Raw genomic sequence first — 19,387 nt, 5'->3', positions numbered from 1 at the left:
ACAGAAGATGGACCAGCAAGCTCTGAAACCTGTCCTGTCCATTGATGAAGAGGAAGCTTTTGATATTGAAGAGGAAGCTCTGCTGCTTGTTGCTGTAGGACTGTGTTTGAAGCGCAAGTGTGAAGAAGAGGAAGCAAAAGCACCAGAGAAAAAGAGAAACGGCATGTTTCCACGTGAGTTGATAGCTGTCTTGAGTTGATCGGTCTCTTCGTGAATAGTTCGCTGTCTAGTCGCAGTATGAAGTCAGACACCTCGGCCATGCACTTTATATAGGCCAGACGTCACGTGGTGCGGATTTGCCGCCAAACACGTGCGCCAAACGTTCGTGAGAACTTCGCACGAAGAAGTACGCGAACAGTTCGTGAATAGGTCGAGAAATTATCGGACGAACTTCGCTGCTTTCGCGAGACATGCGCGAGACATTATCCAAACTGTCGGAATCTGTTTGGGGTTTAACGAAGATTTTGCGAACATCACGCACGTCGTGAGTAGGTCGTGCGCATATGACGAAGCTTTTTAGACATTTTTGAGAGCAAAGCACGACCCGGGATGCTGGAAACGTTCGCTATAAATTTCAAACATTTTTGAAATACCCGCCGAACAAAAAACGACTCCTGCGAACAATTGACGACGCTTCCGAACCCCCGCGCATGTTTGGCGAACTTTTGGAGCCTAAAATACGAATGTTGGACTTTGCCATTTTTTCGACATTCGCATCCTTCGCGAGTCCCGTGAAAACCCACCTTAAGGTGGGTTTTCACGGACACGCGAACGGTTTGCGAAGGATGCGAATGTCGAAAAAATGGCAAAGTCCAACATTCATATTTTAGGCTCCAAAAGTTCGCCAAACATGCGCGGGGGTTCGGAAGCGTCGTCAATTGTTCGCAGGAGTCGTTTTTTGTTCGGCGGGAATTTCAAAAAAGTTAGCAAGAGAAGTTCCCTTGTTTACCTCCTCCCAGATATACCTGGGGGAAGGGGTGGGCCTGTTCTATCAACCAATCACAAAGCTGTGTTGAGAGACCTCGTGACCATTGACCCGTGATCGGCCTGTATTGCCAGTGTTTTATGCGTGTTTGAGCGGTGTAATGTGTTTTGTTATCCTTGTTGCCTGTGTCGGTTATGTCCCACTTTGTCCTTGTCCTCCTCCCAGCATCGGTGTCTCTCTGGTGTATTTATGAATGAGAGGTCCGTATGCCTGTGGTCAGGGCCGGCGCCAGACTATTTTGCGCCCTCGGCAAGGCCAGCTACTTGCATCCCCTCCCCCACCCCCCAATTTTTTTTTTGCCAATTTCGATTATTAAAAATATGTTTTGTAGAAAAAATAAAAAGCAGAAAACTTGAAACTGCTAAATTTATTTTAAATTGCAAGAATAAATACCGTAAGATGCCAACAGCACCAATATTAAAGGCGCAATATCCATTAATATGGCAGTGGCCCTGTTACCCCACGCTTTGGGGCAAATGGGCTTTCACTTAAAAAAAATATAACACTCCATGTGGTTTGCAATGCAAAATAAAGAAACTGGTCCCTTTACGAGTGTGTGAATGGAAATTACAGATAAACAAAAGAGTTTTTGGTTTGAGCAATAAGTTTTAGATATGCAAAATCAAAATTTTAAATAATCAATCTTTGATAATTATCTTTCGCAAATACAAAAGAAAATATTTTGGCACACACATCATTTTGAACTAAAGGGCACTCGGTATAATGCATACCTCAGCCATTGGCAACACAACATTCAAACCTTTTACTTCACACACCTTTAAATATATATACCATTTAAGGATACTTGGCGTAACCAACCCGTCATGTCACCACAATATTTCGCTTACAGTCAGACAGAGAAACAAACAAAAAAACCAGACAAACAGAGTTTAAAATGTCTCATAAAAGTTTCAATTTCAGACACATCAACATCTCACTTTGCGTGCCTTTTCCTTTGCAAATTTTGTCACAAATTCAACCAGATCAAGTGCTGATGCCTGGGCATGTTCAATTGATGTAGTTGCCAAGCCAACTCGTCTCTTTTCCAACATTGTAGAGCATATGTAAGTTTTTATAACTTTGAGCTTTGAGAAACTACGTTCACCACTTGCCACTGACACTGGAAGTGTGAGAAGGATCCTTAAAGCAACGGAAACATTAGGCACATTATCCAGGAGTTTTTGTTGTGGTATGAAGAGAAGTACTTCTTGTGGCAGCATAGACTTTGGAAGTCTTCGAGCTATTGCTACAAGTTCAGTAATGCGCCCCTCTGATGTCTGCGCCCTAGGCGGCTGCCTAGTTGGCCTAATGGTAGCGCCGGCCCTGCCTGTGGTAACACCACAGTCTCCTCTGTTAATGGTGCCCTCGTTTGGTCAGTGTGCCAGGCTTCCAGTATTCGCCTCCTGGCCCGGTTCGGGGATGCCGCCAGCACATTCACATTGTACCATAGAGGAACATGGCCCACCCTTATTCCATGCTTGGCAATAGCAGATCTTTCTGGGTGATTACACTCAAAGGCCTTCTGGTGTTCATTAATGTGCTGGCCTAAGGTTCTTCCGGTCTCGCCTATATATTCTCCACCACAGTCACATGGAATGGTGTATACCACACCTGTGCAGTTATTATTTTGTCTTTTGTCTTTGACCTTGGTCAGTGCACGTTTCAAGGTGTATATCGGTTGGTAGTTAACCCTCACCCCGACCGGTCTCAAAATCCTGCCAATCCTTTGGGCTACTCGTGGCACAAATGGTACGACGCAGAAGCCCTTAGGTGGTTCCTGTGGCACGTCCTGGATTCTTGGAGGTGCCAGTACCATTTCATTTTTTGGGCAGAGGTGGTCTGGGTAGCCATTGGCTTTCAATACTCATTTGAGATGCTTGATCTCTCTCCTTTTGTCCTCCACGGTGGACGGTATATTCCTTGCCCTTTTTACGAGTGTATTCACCACAGCTCTTGTGTGGTGTGTTGGATGGCAAGACGTAAAATGGAGGTGACGGTCGGTCTGGGTGGGTTTCCTATACACTGCGGTACTTAAGCTTCCATTTGGTTTCCTCCTCACCATGACATCCAGAAACGTTTGCCCCTCGTCAAAAATCAGTGAAACGTTTGCTTCCATCAAATTTACCTGTGACGAAGAACAGGATGGGTTGTGAAAGATGGGTCGTGAACCAAACATCTCTTGAAAGCTTATGACATGGTATTTTCTATCACTGATTGCTATTGCAGTGAGTCACTACCAGAGTTAGTGAGAGCCCAAGGTCTGAAATTGGCATTTACGCAAAATCCTTGTAATTGACGTTCTCGATTTGTGCCCCTCTGTGGTTTAGACAGACATTGATCCTGACTCGAAAGTTCTGTCCATCTTTCCTGTAAGTCTCATGTGGCACTGCCTGGAGGTAGTTACCTCCTGCTTCAGGTCATCTAGTGTGGCAGGGCAGTTGACGTAGACAGAGCGGTACCCAGGGCAATGAGGTGGTTTCTGAAGAGCTGCTGCAGGAAAGTGATGGTGTCACCAGCTGTATGCACCGTCCTGGATAAACCAGGTCATGCTGAGCTGGTTTGGGGTGACCTTTTGGGCTAGATCATTATGGAACTTCTGGAGCATGGCCCGGTAGCGCTCACTGGTGATTATCACCATCCTGCTGTTGTCATTCTCAAACCAGTAAGGCCCTGGCAATCCCAATCTGGCATTGAAGGCGCATACGCATGTGACCTTAGGCCCTTTCAGGTACCACTCAGTGATCTCAGGTGGTTCTGCCACCTGAGGAGATCTTGTCTGACACCTGAGGACAACAGAAAATGTTGTTGTGGTTGTTGATTTAGTCTCATACCACAGAGCCACTACTTTTGTCTTCTGCTCCACTGTCAATGGCATAGTTGAGCTACGGAGCTAGAAATCCCAGGGAAAAAATACCACGATAACACCACCAAACCCTGACAAGGAAAACGGTATAGGTCAAAAAAAAGAAATGTCAGGAGGTAAAAGATGTATCAATCTTTTTGAAACACCGTGTGTGTGTGTGTGTGTGTGTGTGTGTGTGTGTGTGTGTGTGTGTGTGTGTGTGTGTGTGTGTGTGTGTGTGTGTGTGTGTGTGTGTGTGTATGTGTGTGTATATATATATATATTGTTATGTCGGTTGGGTAGGCATATATAGATCTAGGTAGATCTGTGTAGGTATCATGCTTCGTCTGTCGTGATAGCTAGAACCATTTCGATGTACAGTAAGTAGAGGACCTGTAGCCCGTTTGTCGGAGTAAGCTGCGTATCTGTGTCCCCGCCATGAGGGGGTGGGGCATGTTAAGTAGTTGTAGGGATTATGCTAATTCCCCGGTGTGTCGTTCCCTCTGTGGTCATCCCTGTGTCTCCTATGGCAATACACATAGACACGTAGATTAGGAATCCATTCCCATTAGCACACACATTAATTAATCCCCCCCCCCCCCCCCCCATGTTATAAAACTCAACAAAAGCTAGTTTGGGGCACCGCCGATGCAGCTGCAGCCAGTTTCATCACCACACAACAACACTCATTGCTCAGGCAGACTGAGGCCACGCCCACCTTGCGAAGGACTGATTGGAAGGGGAGTGGCCGGTGACGTCAGAGGAGAAGCGACACCACGGACCGAGAGGAGACATTTTGATCCTTCTCGTGCAAGATCCGTAGCGAGCGGTCGCATCTTGGCTTTGTCAGCGTCGACGTTCCCGTTTGCTCTCTTGTTCTGGATGTAAAAGCAAGTGGTCGGAGAGTGACATTCTCTATCTCCCTTTACCTCTTGGACTGCCTCGTGCGCTCGATGTTCTGCTTGCCCTGAACTTCCCTTGCACTCCTCGAAATTACCTTGCCTTTTTTATTGTCCTCTGACCTCGTCACTCTTGCCTTTCCGTTCTGGACGCCAAGCGAGTGATTCTACGTGGACGGAGCCAGGCAGAGATCGGAGACGTCACCGGGAGACGTGCCGAGTTTTACAGCCGGAGAGCGGCAGTTTTGCTAGGCAGAAACGACACGTGGGCGAGACACCGGTGAGACCTAGCGGCGCTCGAACGAGGTGGATTGCGGCCTTCCTCCCGCCAACACCGGAGTGCGCGCTCGGACTGGATGATCGCTGCCAAGGCGCCAATCGAGCTGAGTGCATGATAATTTACACGTTTGCTTACCTTCCTTTTATATTCCCATTTGTTTGTATTTGAAGTGAAGTGTGGGAGCGCTCCATTAGAGGGGTTTAGTGATTACCGGCGCGTTATTTTCCTGTCCCGATATTTATTGTAAAAAAATCCTTGTATTATTTTCTTTTCTATTCAAAATCCTGTGTTCGTGTAAGTTTAATCACCTTGCAGGTTGAAGACGCTGGCGCGCGTGGGCTGTGAGGTAAGAGCTCTCGCCGCTTCCTCTTCTTCCTTCTTCCCCCGTGCTTGTATAGTCAAATCCGTCATTGAATAGATGCCTCCATTGAAGCTCGTTTGGCCATCTGCGATTCCTGGTCTTAACCGAGGGGAATCGCGTGACAATATATATATATTGTCACACCGTCACAATTTCGGTCTTCGAGGCCGGCCGATAGGCACAGTGTGACCGGAAGGGATGAGGTTCTCCTGACCACGTGGCCCTTGACTTGGTTTGTCCGCACAATGTGGGCGCTTTCAGGATGAACTTTAGCCGGGGAGCGTTTGGGCGCCCCGGTGTGATACTGCCGCCCACGCGCATAACAACTTGTGAGTGCACGTGGGTCCCGGTGGTCCCACTGGCCTAGCGCTACCATGTTTAGACAGCGAACTCCGTCCCCGGGCACCGGCACCTACTCCCGGAAGTTTGAGAGATCAGCAGTGCCGGGCACGGTAGGACACCCGCGGAGCCCCGGCGGACCGGGGACGCGCGAGCCTACGCGTTAGCGTGCTACGGCGGAATCAACGGCTTCGGCCACGGCCGGGCCGATACTCGGCCCGATCGCCCGGAAATGAACTGGTTCGACGCCCACGCTAGAGAGGTCGCGGGCGACTGAGATGTATTAACAAATAATTAATTAATTTGAGACGTCCGATTTCTAGTGTTTGGAAATTTGGAAGAGCTTGACCCTAGCCTTTCCCTTGCGAGGGCAAGGAGGAACTTAACACTTGACACTTAAGCTTAGTTTGAAGTACACCCTGCCAGCGCTCCCGGTGGGACGGCAGGGCAACCAGAAGGGATGAGGTTCTCCTGACCACGTGGCCCTCGATCTGGGAAGCGAGAGGCGTTCCATTAGTGGACGCGCCCCTCACGCCCGACTTTTGGGCGGCCCCGGCAGGCCGTTTGTTTTGACGTTCCGTGACAGGCCCCGCACCCCCACCCGCACTATATATATATAGTTACAGACGCGGTTAAAGATGTTATTTACCGAGCGGTGGTATTGCCGCGACCTAACAGTTCCCCCGATTCTTCCCCAACTCACCCGATTCACCCAGACGTTGGCCAAATCGCGCTATGCCAAATCAATGATAGAAAGGACACGACGACTGGGAAAGAGGAAACGACGCAAGGGGTACAGTTCTCAAGACCTCCGGAGGAGGGTATAATTACAGTGGTGGAGAAAAGGGGTAGATTACAAGGCAGTGAGGTAAAGACACAGAAAAGATGGGCACTTAATTACCGTCTTATCTTATCCCAGACAGACCACAGACAAACGGAACAAGGCTGACTTACACAGGGATTGATGGCAGGAAGGGACAGGTAGGTCGATAGCACAAGGTGCACCTTGGCTCGGGGACAGGATAAAGCACGGTCCAGAAGATGCGGGGAGGTCTCACAGCGCTCGAAGGGGACGTCTTTCTTGCTTCAAGCTCAGCGCACATCTGACGTCACCCCCCCTCTCACCGCGCATGCTCAGCGGGGAGTGACACGCCCTCGGCTGGTTGGTTCCGCCCCACTGGGGCCGGTCCGCCGCTTCCATTGGGTGCGGGGGTTACCGGGCTCCGCCCTTGACGAGGAGCTGACAGGGAGCCCCTATTTGGTAACCCCGTCGAGCACATGTTTGATGGCGGCTCGTTGGGAAGGCCTGGTGCCCTCCCAACACCCCCTACCAACCAAGCCGGAGTGAGGACGCGCACTTCCTGCGCTCGTTGTTGTTGTTGTTGTTGAACTGTGAGGAAGAGCTGCGGGGAGGTATTGGGAGGTCCTAAACTTCCTAACGGTGCCATACAATCACATTCTGGTGCAACGAAGGGTCAGAATTAATGGAAACGAGTCCTTAACTGACATAGACTAAGAATAACTAGCAAGATGTCCTATAGTTGTCTTACATGAGATGCGGTGAACCTGGGCACGACATTTAATGGGGGAAATAGGGGGAGGTCGGGTCTACAGAGTGTTGTTTACAGAAAATGGGACTAGGGAATGGGGGATTGGGGATAGTTGGGAAGTATTGAGGAAATAGGGGAATATTTACAAGCAGATATGGATGGATGCAAATCCCATATCCGCAACAATATATATATAACTGTGAGAAATAGTAGAAACTCCACAGTACGAGCAGGGCGTCTCATTTGCATTAAATAAATAATCGGGAGATTAAATCAGATGCGGACGTAGCTTTAGGACGTCGATCTTTAATTTTCGACAAGCTTTCGACCAACAAAGGTCTTCTTCTTAGTCGTCCCCAAGTTCAACGGAAGTTGAACAAGAAGTTCCGTTGAACTTGGGGACGACTAAGAAGACCTTTGTTGGTCAAAAGCTTGTCGAAAATTAAAGATCGACGTCCTGAAGCTACGTCCGCGTCTGATTTAATCTCCCGATTATTTATTTATATATATATATATTATATATATATATATATATATATATATATATATATATATATATATATATATATATATATATATATATATATATATAATTTATTTATGAGACAGAAAGTAAATTCCTGCATGGGGCTTGTGTGAAAAAATTCTGACTCAACCCGGGACTCAAACCCAGGAACCTCATCACTTACGCGGTGACAGCCCACTGAGCTATTGAGTCTCCAGGATATCCTCAGATATTTCTCACACTAACACTGCGAGCTTTATAATGGCCGATGTCTTAAGGCCTGCTTGGCAGACCCTGGATGTGAGTGTATGCAAGTGTGTGAAAGTGCATTGAAGATGAACTCATCTAACAATTTAAGAAACAGGAAGTAAATTCCTGTGTGGGGCTCGTGTGAAAAAATTATGACTCAACCCGGGACTCGAACCCAGGAACCTCATCACTTACGCGGTGACAGCCCACTGAGCTATTGAGTCCCGGGATATCCTCAGAGATTTCTCACACCATATATATTTCTGATCTGATTAACTCTTGTCGCATAATCCCTAAAGAGGGTAATCGTAAGACCATTGAGTGTAAATTCAGAGGGCAACTCGTTGGGTTCGGGTTGTAATACGCATGCATGAACTTGTTACCCTCGCCAGGGGAGAGGATATTGCATTTGAGTCTGTTTGTCTGTTTGTTTGTCCGCACAGAATAAATATGATTTTCTCTGCAACCATTGGTCCGATTGACAGAAAATTTTCACCATATGTGCAACTCTACCTGTAGAATTTTATGATTACTATTACGTCATATGTCACGTGGTTCTGCCGCCATCTTGGAAAAACCGAAAAACTTTGCACCTCTATATCTCCGAAAGCTCTCAATAGAAAACATTGAGACATGGCTCGTTGTAAATAACTCTTCATGGGGAATAAAATATGTTAATGATGATGTCATAGGTGCCTCCATTATGACGTCATAATTCGACATGTACAAAACTTCATCCGATCAAGATGAAATTTCTTGAGCGTGTCATGTCGGCATAAATTGGTGGAGAAAAAAAAAATGATGACTTTATCGGTCACGTGGTTCGGCCGCCATCTTGGAAAAACCGAAAAAATTTGCACCTCTATATCTGAAAGCGCTGCGTAGAAAAAAATGAGACATGGCTCATTGGAAAGAACTCTCCATGGGGAATAAAATATGTTGATGATGATGTCATAGGTGCCTCCATTATGATGTCATTAATCGACAAGTACAAAGCTTCATCGATCAAGATGAAATTTATTGAGCATAATCTAGGCATAAATTGGTGGAGAAAAAAAAAATGATGACGTCATCGGTCACGTGGTTCGGCCGCCATATTTGTTTCCTGCGTAGGGCTTAAAGACTGAAAACACATCCTGGTGAGGGTCTGCAATCTCTGATTGCTCTTTCTAGTTGATGACTTTATTTCAACACACATAATCATCCTCCATGGTGGGGTTCCACATGGTCAACTGTTACATAAATGAAAAGGAAGGAACATTAAGAAATGAACGGCACAAAAATGGTAAATACTACAGCTAATAGGAATAAACAATACAATAGCAAAATCAAAAGTCAAATATATATGAAATTGCATTTTTGTTCCAATAGAAAATGTATACAGTATATACCAAAAGTTGCATTTTGCATTTTCTAATAGAAAATGTATACAGTATATACCAAAAGTTGCATTTTGCATTTTCTAATAGAAAATGTATACAGTATATACCAAAAGTTGCATTTTGCATTTTCTAATAGAAAATGTATACAGTATATACCAAAAGTTGCATTTTGCATTTTCTAATTGAAAATGTATACAGTATATTCCAAAAATTCTTAAATGTATTTCGTAGATTACAAATGTTTTTTTCATTTCCCTTTCCGGCAGGAACTATATCTGGGACCAAATAACTCAGTTGTGAGCAAATAACAATTAATCTACCCTACCACCATAATTATAATATGTAGGATTCAAAATATAACATCGTTTATCGTTACATCCACAGTCACGAGACATCCCGATAGCAGATACAGATATTGATATTTTGTGCATCTAACAGTTTATTCTACAATATTCTCATACCCCTCCATATCCATTTTTGTTTCCTTCACCCAGCATTCCTTGCACAATCTCACATCTAAAATACTTGTGGGACAGCCACACTTTGTACGCTGTGTGCGTCCCAACAACGCATGTCGCCCAGATTGCTTTGATCGTGAGAAGGTGCGAGTTCAACTGCGCTACGCCGGTGTGCTGGAGACGGCAAAGATACGAAGCCAGGGTCACTCCCATAGAATTCCTTTTGCAAAGTTCATTCACAGGTAAACATGGCTTTTTAAGTAGTGTACGTACATGTTCAATCTTTTCCTTGATTTTATATATACGAGTATATATAATATATATATATTGCTACAGTTTTGAGAATTGCACATATTGATCATTAAAGGTTAAAGGGTTGCCCCCCATAGTTAGTCCACGAGCAACACGTAGGCCACCTGTTGTATTAGTTATGTCATAGTATGTGTAAGTATAGGCCATTTCCCCTAGTGATACCTGCGTTGGTGTAAAGACATGAGTTTAGGTCCTGTTCATTTTGCGTTCACCCTCCAATTCCACCTCAATGGGCATAATTGATCCCGCGCCCCATTTGGCTGACCCACTCAGTTTATTACGCTTTGGCTGCCCACAGCATTTGCTGCCCTTTGCTCGCTCACTAGTCGAGTAACACGAGGTAGGCCTAAGAAGGAGGAGCGCAGGGTCGGGGTGGGGCGGCGTCAAGGCGGAGCGTCAGAGGCGATGACGGTAAGAGCCACCAGCCAACCAGGGTTTTAACGGCATGGCGTGAGGGGGCGTGGAGAGGCGCTCAGCTCACTCTGGTGAGTTCTAGAAGGTTCGTGGGGCGTACCTATATAAGTCATTGCACAAAGCCCTTGAAAGGACTCGCAGAGAAGGGAGGACTGCACAGGATTCACAGAGAAGGGAGGACTTGAAGGTCTCGCAGAGAAAAGGACTTGCTCCCGGAGGACTAGCGCTGGAGGACTGAGAGAACTCGTGGGCACACGGTATTGGTGAAAAGACTTGTGTAGAGAGAACTTGACTCGCATCACTCGCTTTGGAGGCATTGAACTGTAACTCGCGCAGTGTAACGTACGCGCCAGAGGAGAGGAAGAAGAGGCGTTGAGTACACGGCTGCAGCCAGACGTGCCGGTGGCGAATAGCGCCTACTTCAGCCACGCGAGTAGACGCGGTAATAGCCGCCAGTGATAACCGCTAGCCGCCGAAGTCCGCTCCCTACCAAATCGTCCCATATTAACCCTTGTGCGCCAAACGACACGCGGAGAGCTCCCACCTTCTCTACTTACCACCTGCACGGGACGAACCGGAGACCGGAGGGAGCTGCACGGGAGCCATCCTTGGACGCGGACCATCACCCTGCAGCTGCAAGCCCCATGTGAGTGTGTGTGTGACGGGCCCGTTTGTCCTGGGTATTAGGTTAAGACTGTTTTAAGGCTGCACTGTGTCCTCTTTTTCTGGAATCCCTGTATAGTGTAAATAAACCTTGTTATTCCTTTTTCCCAATTCGATCGCCTTTGTGATTTCTCCATTGGCTAAACGTGGTACGAATAAGATCGCTAGAACCAGGTTCACCGTATAAATGGCACGGATCGCGTGTACGCACCGCTCGGCGTCTCAACACGCACCGTTCGTGCAGGCCTTATTTCCTCGTTTCAGGGTAGCGCGAGTAATTAGGTAATAGCGATTCTAGTCCTAATACCCTATTTCGCGCTGTCTGGGAAGGACGTCATAGGTCCCGGGTCCCATCGGCCAGTCAAAGACAAGGGGACTAATCCCCCCCTTGGTAAGGGGAGAAGGCCGGCGGCGAGATCCGCAACAATATATATATATATATATATATATATATATATATATATATATATATATATATTATCAAAAGAGCAAAGAAAGGTCAAGGATGCAAAACCAGATGAGGTGTTAGAAGACTAAATGGTCGTACCCCTGTCTACAACGAGAAAGTGGCAGACCCTTAGCTAATGGTAACCTATCGGGAGGCAATAAATAAAGTAATTACCTCCTGATGTGTTTTGCCAAGGATGCACAGAACTTTATCCTCTGAAGTTCCCAGTGGGGAAAGGTATAATAAAAGAGCCAATCATCTTGATTCAAACTCCTTGTATTATTAGAGAAGTTAAATGGTGCTTTGCAAGGATGTGGCCTGGCGGAGCACTCCCAATATGCACCAGACTTTAGAGACCAGATTTCAAAATCTGACTTGCTCTGACAAATGAAAACGTACATGTCACATAAAATGTTCGGTAATAAACATTTCCAGGCATCACAGGTGGTCAACATCCTTTAAGGGTCACTACTATTAACTATTACCTCAACTTGACCAACCACATAAATGCCATTGCTACAACAGCTGGGAAAGTATTGAACAGTCTGAGATGAGTTGCTCATTACCTGAGCTTTTGCAGCTTTTACTATCCTTAAGGTCATGTTTGGAGTGTGATGGAGTGCTTCCCACCTATACAAACACTCGCTGCAGAAAGAATACTCAAGAAGTCAGGCGACATCAAGAACAATGTTTCTCACTTGATTGGCTTGTCAGCATCTACAATCAACCAATCACTGTCCGTTTAGCTGAAATGTTTTCTCTGGCAGAAAGCGATGATGGGCTTCCCATGAAGCAGATCCAGGAGGCCCATTATTGAAAAAGACCTCGTGGAACGACTTTGTACATGCATTGCAGCAGGAAAAAGACAGTATGTGATGTTAGTGCACTTCATATTAATTACATTGTCTGCCTGCCAAGGGACAAAAACAACAACTTTTGATGGCATTTTTTGTTAATGTCTGGCATACATGTTTAAGTTGTTCCTTTGGGTGTGACAATCATCACCTGGGGAGATTCCATGCTGGAGTTGTGTGTTTAAGGTCATGTAGGGTTCAAAGATCATCCAGGGGGCTTATTTTAGCGGTAGTATCATATTGGTGGGGATTTAAGTGTATAAATGGGCTTAAAACTGTATCATAGATGGATGTCTGTAAAAGGGTTTCATTTTAAAAGAACCAAAAAGCAAATTTAGGTCAAAGGTAACAGCCCAATGGGCAAAGGTCAAATATGAGATATTTCACTAAAAATCATGATTACTCATGGCAATGCTTGTGCCCCCCCCCCCCCCCCCATCCATTACAATGATGATGGTCACATCCCAAGGAATGCCAAACAGGCCATCTCAGCACAACTTTTGATAAACAATGCAGGCTGTCCACATCCTATAAGCAAATATATGAAAAAGTGCACCCTTTGTATTATCTATCACAAGCGTGTGTGTGTGTGTGTGTGTGTGTGTGTGTGTGTCTGTGTGTGTGTGTGTGTCTGTGTGTGTGTGTGTGTGTGTGTGTGTGTGTGTGTGTGTGTGTGTGTGTGTATGCATGTAAGTTGTTTGTGCCTGCTATCCCCACATGTACGTGGGTCTCAGGAGATGGAACGGAGATCTACCAGGTCTCAAATGATCCACCTCCGTTAGCGTGTGTGTGTCTGTGTGTGTGTGTGCACACGTGCGCATACGTCGCCTCTTTATAACTTTGAATTGTATTACAATGTATCAAATCCCAGCCCCCATACTGCATTTTTTGGCGGATGGAGAGGGGAATAGTGTTTTGTCATGCTCGACTTTAAGAAAGGGAAAGAGAGAAAATAAATATGGAACATCAATTAGCACAACTAACTGGATTGATATGAAAATTAGATTTGCCATCACTTGGAGGAATTTCAGAGCTTTACGGTGGATGATTCAAAGTGTTTGTCTTGGTGGTTTGTGGATGAAAATCCGTTTTGCAGACACTGTGCCTTGGGGGGGGGTGGGGGGGGGGGGAGTGGAAAAAATTGTATTTAATTGGAATTGTTTTGCGGATATGTCTTTAAATATAAGTGACTTGGAGTTGAGGCTAAGATATATGAACTACTTTCCAAAGTCAAACTGTACTTTGTGTGCTTTAGAAACACTATCATTTACTTCATGGAGTAAATGAGATGGATGAAATTGAAGAGAGGGTGGAGGAAGCCGACGTCAAATTAGTTCAATATCCTGTGATGAATATTCATATAATCTTTAGTTGTCATCTGATTTGAAAATAATGGTGGATCAGGCGAAAAGTGCAAAATTACTGGAGTCCAATGACAATAAACCTGTCATAGCGAACTTTCTGCTGAAAAGTAAATGTTCAGAGTGATAGAGCAGCACTTCATCATTTTCACTTTTTCTACAGTGGAAAAGACAGCTTGTGAATTCCCAAGTTCTCAAATGCATTGGCAATGCAGTGCAATCGACATAAGCTCCACTAGTAGAGGAGATAATACGTCCTCTTAAGCACTTTCCAAATTCCAACTTGTCTTGGGCTCGATGGAATATCTCTCCCAATGTCTAATTTAATAATACACTTCTGTTGTGTCCATGATTGACAACACCCAAATTGAAATATCAAGAGAGCACCAAAGATGTACTCGAATTTTTGTTTTTTCGATGGCCATGAGTTCCCTTGGACTAAATTTCCCAAGGGGCCCATGATTACTCTGTTTTGGCCTTTGCAGACCCTGAGCGATTTCTAAACCTACTCCTGTGGGATAAAAAGACGAGTACAGTTGAAGGACGCAATGTTCGCAGAAATGACAAAATTGTGATAAACGTGCAAGTAATGACTTTACTCAAAATTTTGTACAAGAACAAAGGCCTCAGCCATTTGATGTTTGGACCACAGTGTGTCCTTCAACTGAAACGAAAGAAAACACACACAGCCACCAAGCCTTTAATATGCACTTCTGAGAACGAATGGTGGATGAGGGCCCGGATGAAAGAAACCTGAGGAGGAGTGGGTGGAAGAGTGCACCGAGCGTTGCATTCAGTAGATGCTTCACGCGTCTGCAAAGGTCACAAAATCCACAAAAGGAAGTGGCTTTTGGGGATTGTTTTTCTTTTTATTCTTTCAACACTTTTCTTCTATTTATTGATATCCTTACATAAATTTGGCTGCACATATTTGTTGTTTTGTACTCATAAATCATCACCAACTGCCACTTTAATATTACTAACTTTAATAATCAATTTCTTCACATCTTAAGGAGCATTTGCGTAACTCATACTTGGTCATTTGATCTTATTGAGCATTTATCTCTGTTTCTAACACAAACCTAACCTTTTAAAAAATGGCCACCCAGGTACTACCTGTTGGCTTTTCCAGCAAACGATCAGCCCTTGGCTTCATCCGAAAGCGTCCGCACCGTCCTGGAGCACGTGGGGCTGCAGGGCTGGTTGGTTGGTCACACCAAGGTCTTCCTCAAGTACAATCATGTAGAGCGGCTAGACCGAATGCTGCTCGTGATGGAAACTCGCCTGGCCAGATTTCAGGCCTGCGTACGTGCTCGGCTCGCCGCGAGACGTTTTCGAGCTCTGCGGCATCGCCGGGAGCAGGGAGCCATCATTGTGCAGGCCGGTAGGCTGGCATTGGTTGGCACACTCAGCATAATAATTTTGTCAGTTTGGAAGTCATTCCGTTTAAATAATTTGGCCGTTTCATAAAAATTTAAAATGATAACCAATCAGAGTTGTGATATTAGCTTATGCTGCCCTTACATCATCACAGATGCTTAATATTATCACTCGGAAATGTGGGGATTATATTTTTATCGTCAATATGCTCAGTTATGGTAAAGCACACCATCCTGGTAAGATTGCCATACTGCACCTTACCAGTTCTCATTATACATCTTTGATTAGCTTTATAAATCATCTGTTTAACTTTCGAAGTGCAATTCATTTTGTTTACCTTATAACTTTTGAGGTGATTGCCACTTTAATTTAATTCCAGGCAGAATCGCAATCAGTTTCGAGTTCAAGTTTCAGTGTCGTATGCAACAGTCAACTTAGTCACTCTAATAGGGCAAACTTTCATGGGAAATGTCCTGGCCTTGTGACTTCATTCATTTTGCACCCTTACCGTTTCACTCGATGTGCCTCGTGGCTGTCTGACAGCATTCCGAGGATATTGTGCCCGGAAGAAAATCCAGGAGGAAAAACGGAAAGAGGAAGAAGCGGCAAGATGCATTCAGAAAGGTACATGGCTCAATGTGTAGCCGATTGTTGACGATGTTACATTTACAAAGCTGAGAATTACGAAGTCAAATGTACTTGGTCGAAACGGACTGTTCCGGTCAGGGAGCATCCCTTTGGTTCTGTTCGGTTGTCATACAAAACCCTATATCCTTTGGTTACAATTCAGATTTAATATTACCGCCATAGGTGATGCTTTCACCTCTGTATGTTTGTCTGTGAGCATGATATCTCAAAACGTTGTGAACTGATTCGGACGAAATTTGTTGAACAGGTGAGGTGTACAACAAGGACGAATTGATTAGATGTAGGTGAAGATATGAAGCTGGATCTTGATACGATTAATTTATTTATTTTTGAAGTGATTCTTCACCAATGACGGATGGGGCAAAAAACCAATATAAAGCACGATATTTCAAAATGTTGTGGACGAGTTATGGCAAAACTAGGTGGATGATTTGGGTAGGTGACAAGAACAAGCGATTAATTTTTATTTTCAGGTCCAGAAGCACATCCCGACCTGATAAAATGATTTTGTGACGATATAAATGTCATTTGGCTTGGAGCACTTGGGGTTTCAACGTCATCAATAATTGTAAATTATATCATAGTCCGGCAGCTAAGCTAAAGATAGCATAACAATTGTGCATTTTGTGAGGAAAGCACCAAATTTGGCACACTAGTAGACTATCATATTATGAAAAGATCTGGATATTGGGCCATCTCAGATTCATAGATTTGATTTTAGCAAGATTTGCAGATTTTGCAGATTTGCAAGCTGAGATTGCAACGCCAGGGACGGCCGACTCCTTCCTGCGAGATGCCCACGTCACCCGCACAAGAAGAGCTCATCAAATCACTGCAGCGGCACTGCACATCCTGCAACACCGTGCGTATGAACGCCACTGTATGACATATGCTGATGATGCAGAAGACCTGCCTGAGTTCGAAGACTGGTGTCACCAGAGAGGAGAAGACATTCCCAACTTTCAGTACTGGGCAACTGTGCTGGAACTAGAGATGTTGGTACTGGTCTACGTGCGTTCTCTGCGGCAGGCTTCATTCACGATGTACCTTGATGCCCTGACGGAACTGGTCCCATGGTTCCATGCCTTAGACCACACACACTATGCCAGGTGGGTCCCTGTTCACCTGAGGGACATGGTTGCACTCCCAATGAAGCACCCAGATGTAGCCAGAGAATTCAGGGCTGGCAACTTCACTGTACAGAAGACGAAGAAGGTGTTCTCTTCGATCCCAATCGAATCAAAATCTTGCAAAGATCAAATCTCTCAATCCGAGATGGCCCAATATCCAGATCTTTTCATAACTAGGGCATGCCCGTACTATATATAAGCTAGGACGTGCCCGTACGTGGGTGCCCGTTCCTTGCCAAAAAAAAAAAAAAAAAAAAATTTGTGTAGGGGTGTGTGTGTGTAAACATCCTAGGGCGTGCCCGTACGTGGGTGCAAAAAAACATGCGTGCAAACAACAACAACAAAAAAAAACTTTGAAACCACGTGGCAGTAACGACCACAGAACCCCCCCCCCCCTCTATTTACATGAATGGTTTGGTCCATTCGCAACGACCACAGAACCCCCCCCCTCTATTTACATGCAATGGTTTGGTCCAAAGCGAACGGTTTGGTCCATTCGATGTGATTCGATGATTCGATGTGAATGGTTTGGTCCATTCGCAACGACCACAGAACCCCCCCCCCCCCTCTATTTACATGAATGGTTTGGTCCATTCGCAAAGCCAAAGCGAACGACCACAGAACCCCCCCCCCTCTATTTACATGAATGGTTTGGTCCATTCGCAAAGCCAAAGCGAACGACCACAGAACCCCCCCCCCCCTCTATTTACATGAATGGTTTGGTCCATTCGCAACGCCAAAGCGAACGGCGAACGGCTAAATCGCCATAGCTCGGTAAGTACTTGTCCGATTAATTTCAAACCTTGAAAAGGCACATCCTCGGGTCCCCAGCAATATACCTGGCAAGTTTCAAGTATATCGGACCGGTAGTTGTCGAGAAACAGCGGTCACAGACAAACGTACAAACGTACAGAGATTACTGGAATTATAGATAGATATCTAAAATTATATCCCCCCCCCCCCCTCTATTTACATGAAATGGTTTGGTCCAAAGCGAACGGCTTGCGAGTACGGTGACAATCCCCCCCCTCTATTTACATGCAATGGTTTGGTCCAAAGCGAACGGCTTCCGGAGTTTGGTAAAGAAATCGCCATCGCGTGCACAAACGCGCAGGAAAGCGAATGAATCGCAAATTCGGTTTTATTAGTTTTAAAACATAGTTTAACGCCAACATAGTTTGCAAACGTGAAATAAATGAATACGCTCTCAAATGTGCCATCCGAGGCAGAGTGTGTCCGCCACGTTCGGCACACGCGATCGTTCGCTGCTCTCTGATTGGTTGAATCGTTTTTTGGACATAGCTCGGTAAGTAATTGTCCGATTAATATGAAACCTTGAAAAGGCACATCCTCGGGTCCCCAGCAATATACCTGGCAAGTTAAAAGTATATCGGACCCGTGGTTGTCGAGAAACAGCGGTCACAGACAAACAGACGTACAGACGTACAGACGTACAGACGTACAAACGTACAAACGTACAGAGATTACTGGAATTATAGATAGATACTAGTATGATAGTCTACTAGTGTACCAAATTTGGTGCTGTCCTCACAAAATGCACAATTGTTATGCTAAGTTGCCCCACTATCACGACTTATTTGAAAGGAAAACAGAAAGAAGTATTTGGTATCATAAAAGATAACAATTGAAGTTAATACGTTGTATGTTTAATTTCAACGTACATAATAAATATACAAGTAAATTAATAAAATCTGCTTACTTCAGCGACTTGAGACTTGGCTCAAGTGACTTATTGACACCTCTGACTGTACCACATTCTCCACAACGAACTACACCAACACATTTTATCACATATTATGCAAAAGCAATGGATGAGCGAGACAGCATTCCTTTTCACATGCTGTATGCAGCCACTGGATGCTGGTTGCATCATTTCTAGATGCACTGCTATGCTGCTGAATGTAATATTGTTGAGAATGTGATGATGAAGCCACAGTGAATGTGACAACAAGCTAATCATATCCTCAGACTCTTATAAGCCTCAGACAAAATCAGAAATACAATTTGAAAATACAACGATACTGATGTACTATGTCGTTGTTCAGCTGTCAAGATGGCTTTGATGTTTGCACGACTCGCCTCTGAGCTGTCGAGCATGGGATGGAATCTCGCACAGCTATAACTATCAGCTTTAACCCTCATGCTCCGCAGAAAGGGTGACTCATCAATGGAGAATGAAGAACTAGTCTTGCAGGTGAAGGCCATTGTTTATCTGCATCGCGAACAGGTAGAACGATGGATGAAATCAACAGGACGTTGATTGAGATATTGTAACCGTCCTGGGAAGCAAGGAGAAGCTGACGTTT

The 19,387-nt window shown here is 45.1% G+C and overlaps 1 protein-coding gene across 1 annotated transcript in view; it reads left to right on the top strand.

Annotated features, from left to right (window-relative positions):
* Window positions 1-19,387, top strand: part of MYO3A (myosin IIIA) — a 256,573-nt gene that overhangs the window by 134,670 nt on the left and 102,516 nt on the right. The window contains exons 24-26 of the mRNA XM_078782456.1: window positions 9,887-10,092; window positions 15,012-15,286; window positions 15,826-15,906. Of these exons, the coding sequence (XP_078638582.1) occupies window positions 9,887-10,092; window positions 15,012-15,286; window positions 15,826-15,906 (562 nt within the window). The remainder of the gene's footprint in view (window positions 1-9,886; window positions 10,093-15,011; window positions 15,287-15,825; window positions 15,907-19,387) is intronic.

The sequence above is a fragment of the Myxine glutinosa genome, chromosome 7 (genome assembly GCF_964187855.1).
Source record: "Myxine glutinosa chromosome 7, kmMyxGlut1.1, whole genome shotgun sequence".
Taxonomy (NCBI): Eukaryota; Metazoa; Chordata; class Myxini; order Myxiniformes; family Myxinidae; genus Myxine; species Myxine glutinosa.
The sequence above is the reverse complement of the archived record's forward strand: the minus strand, read 5'-3'. Positions and strand labels throughout refer to the sequence as shown.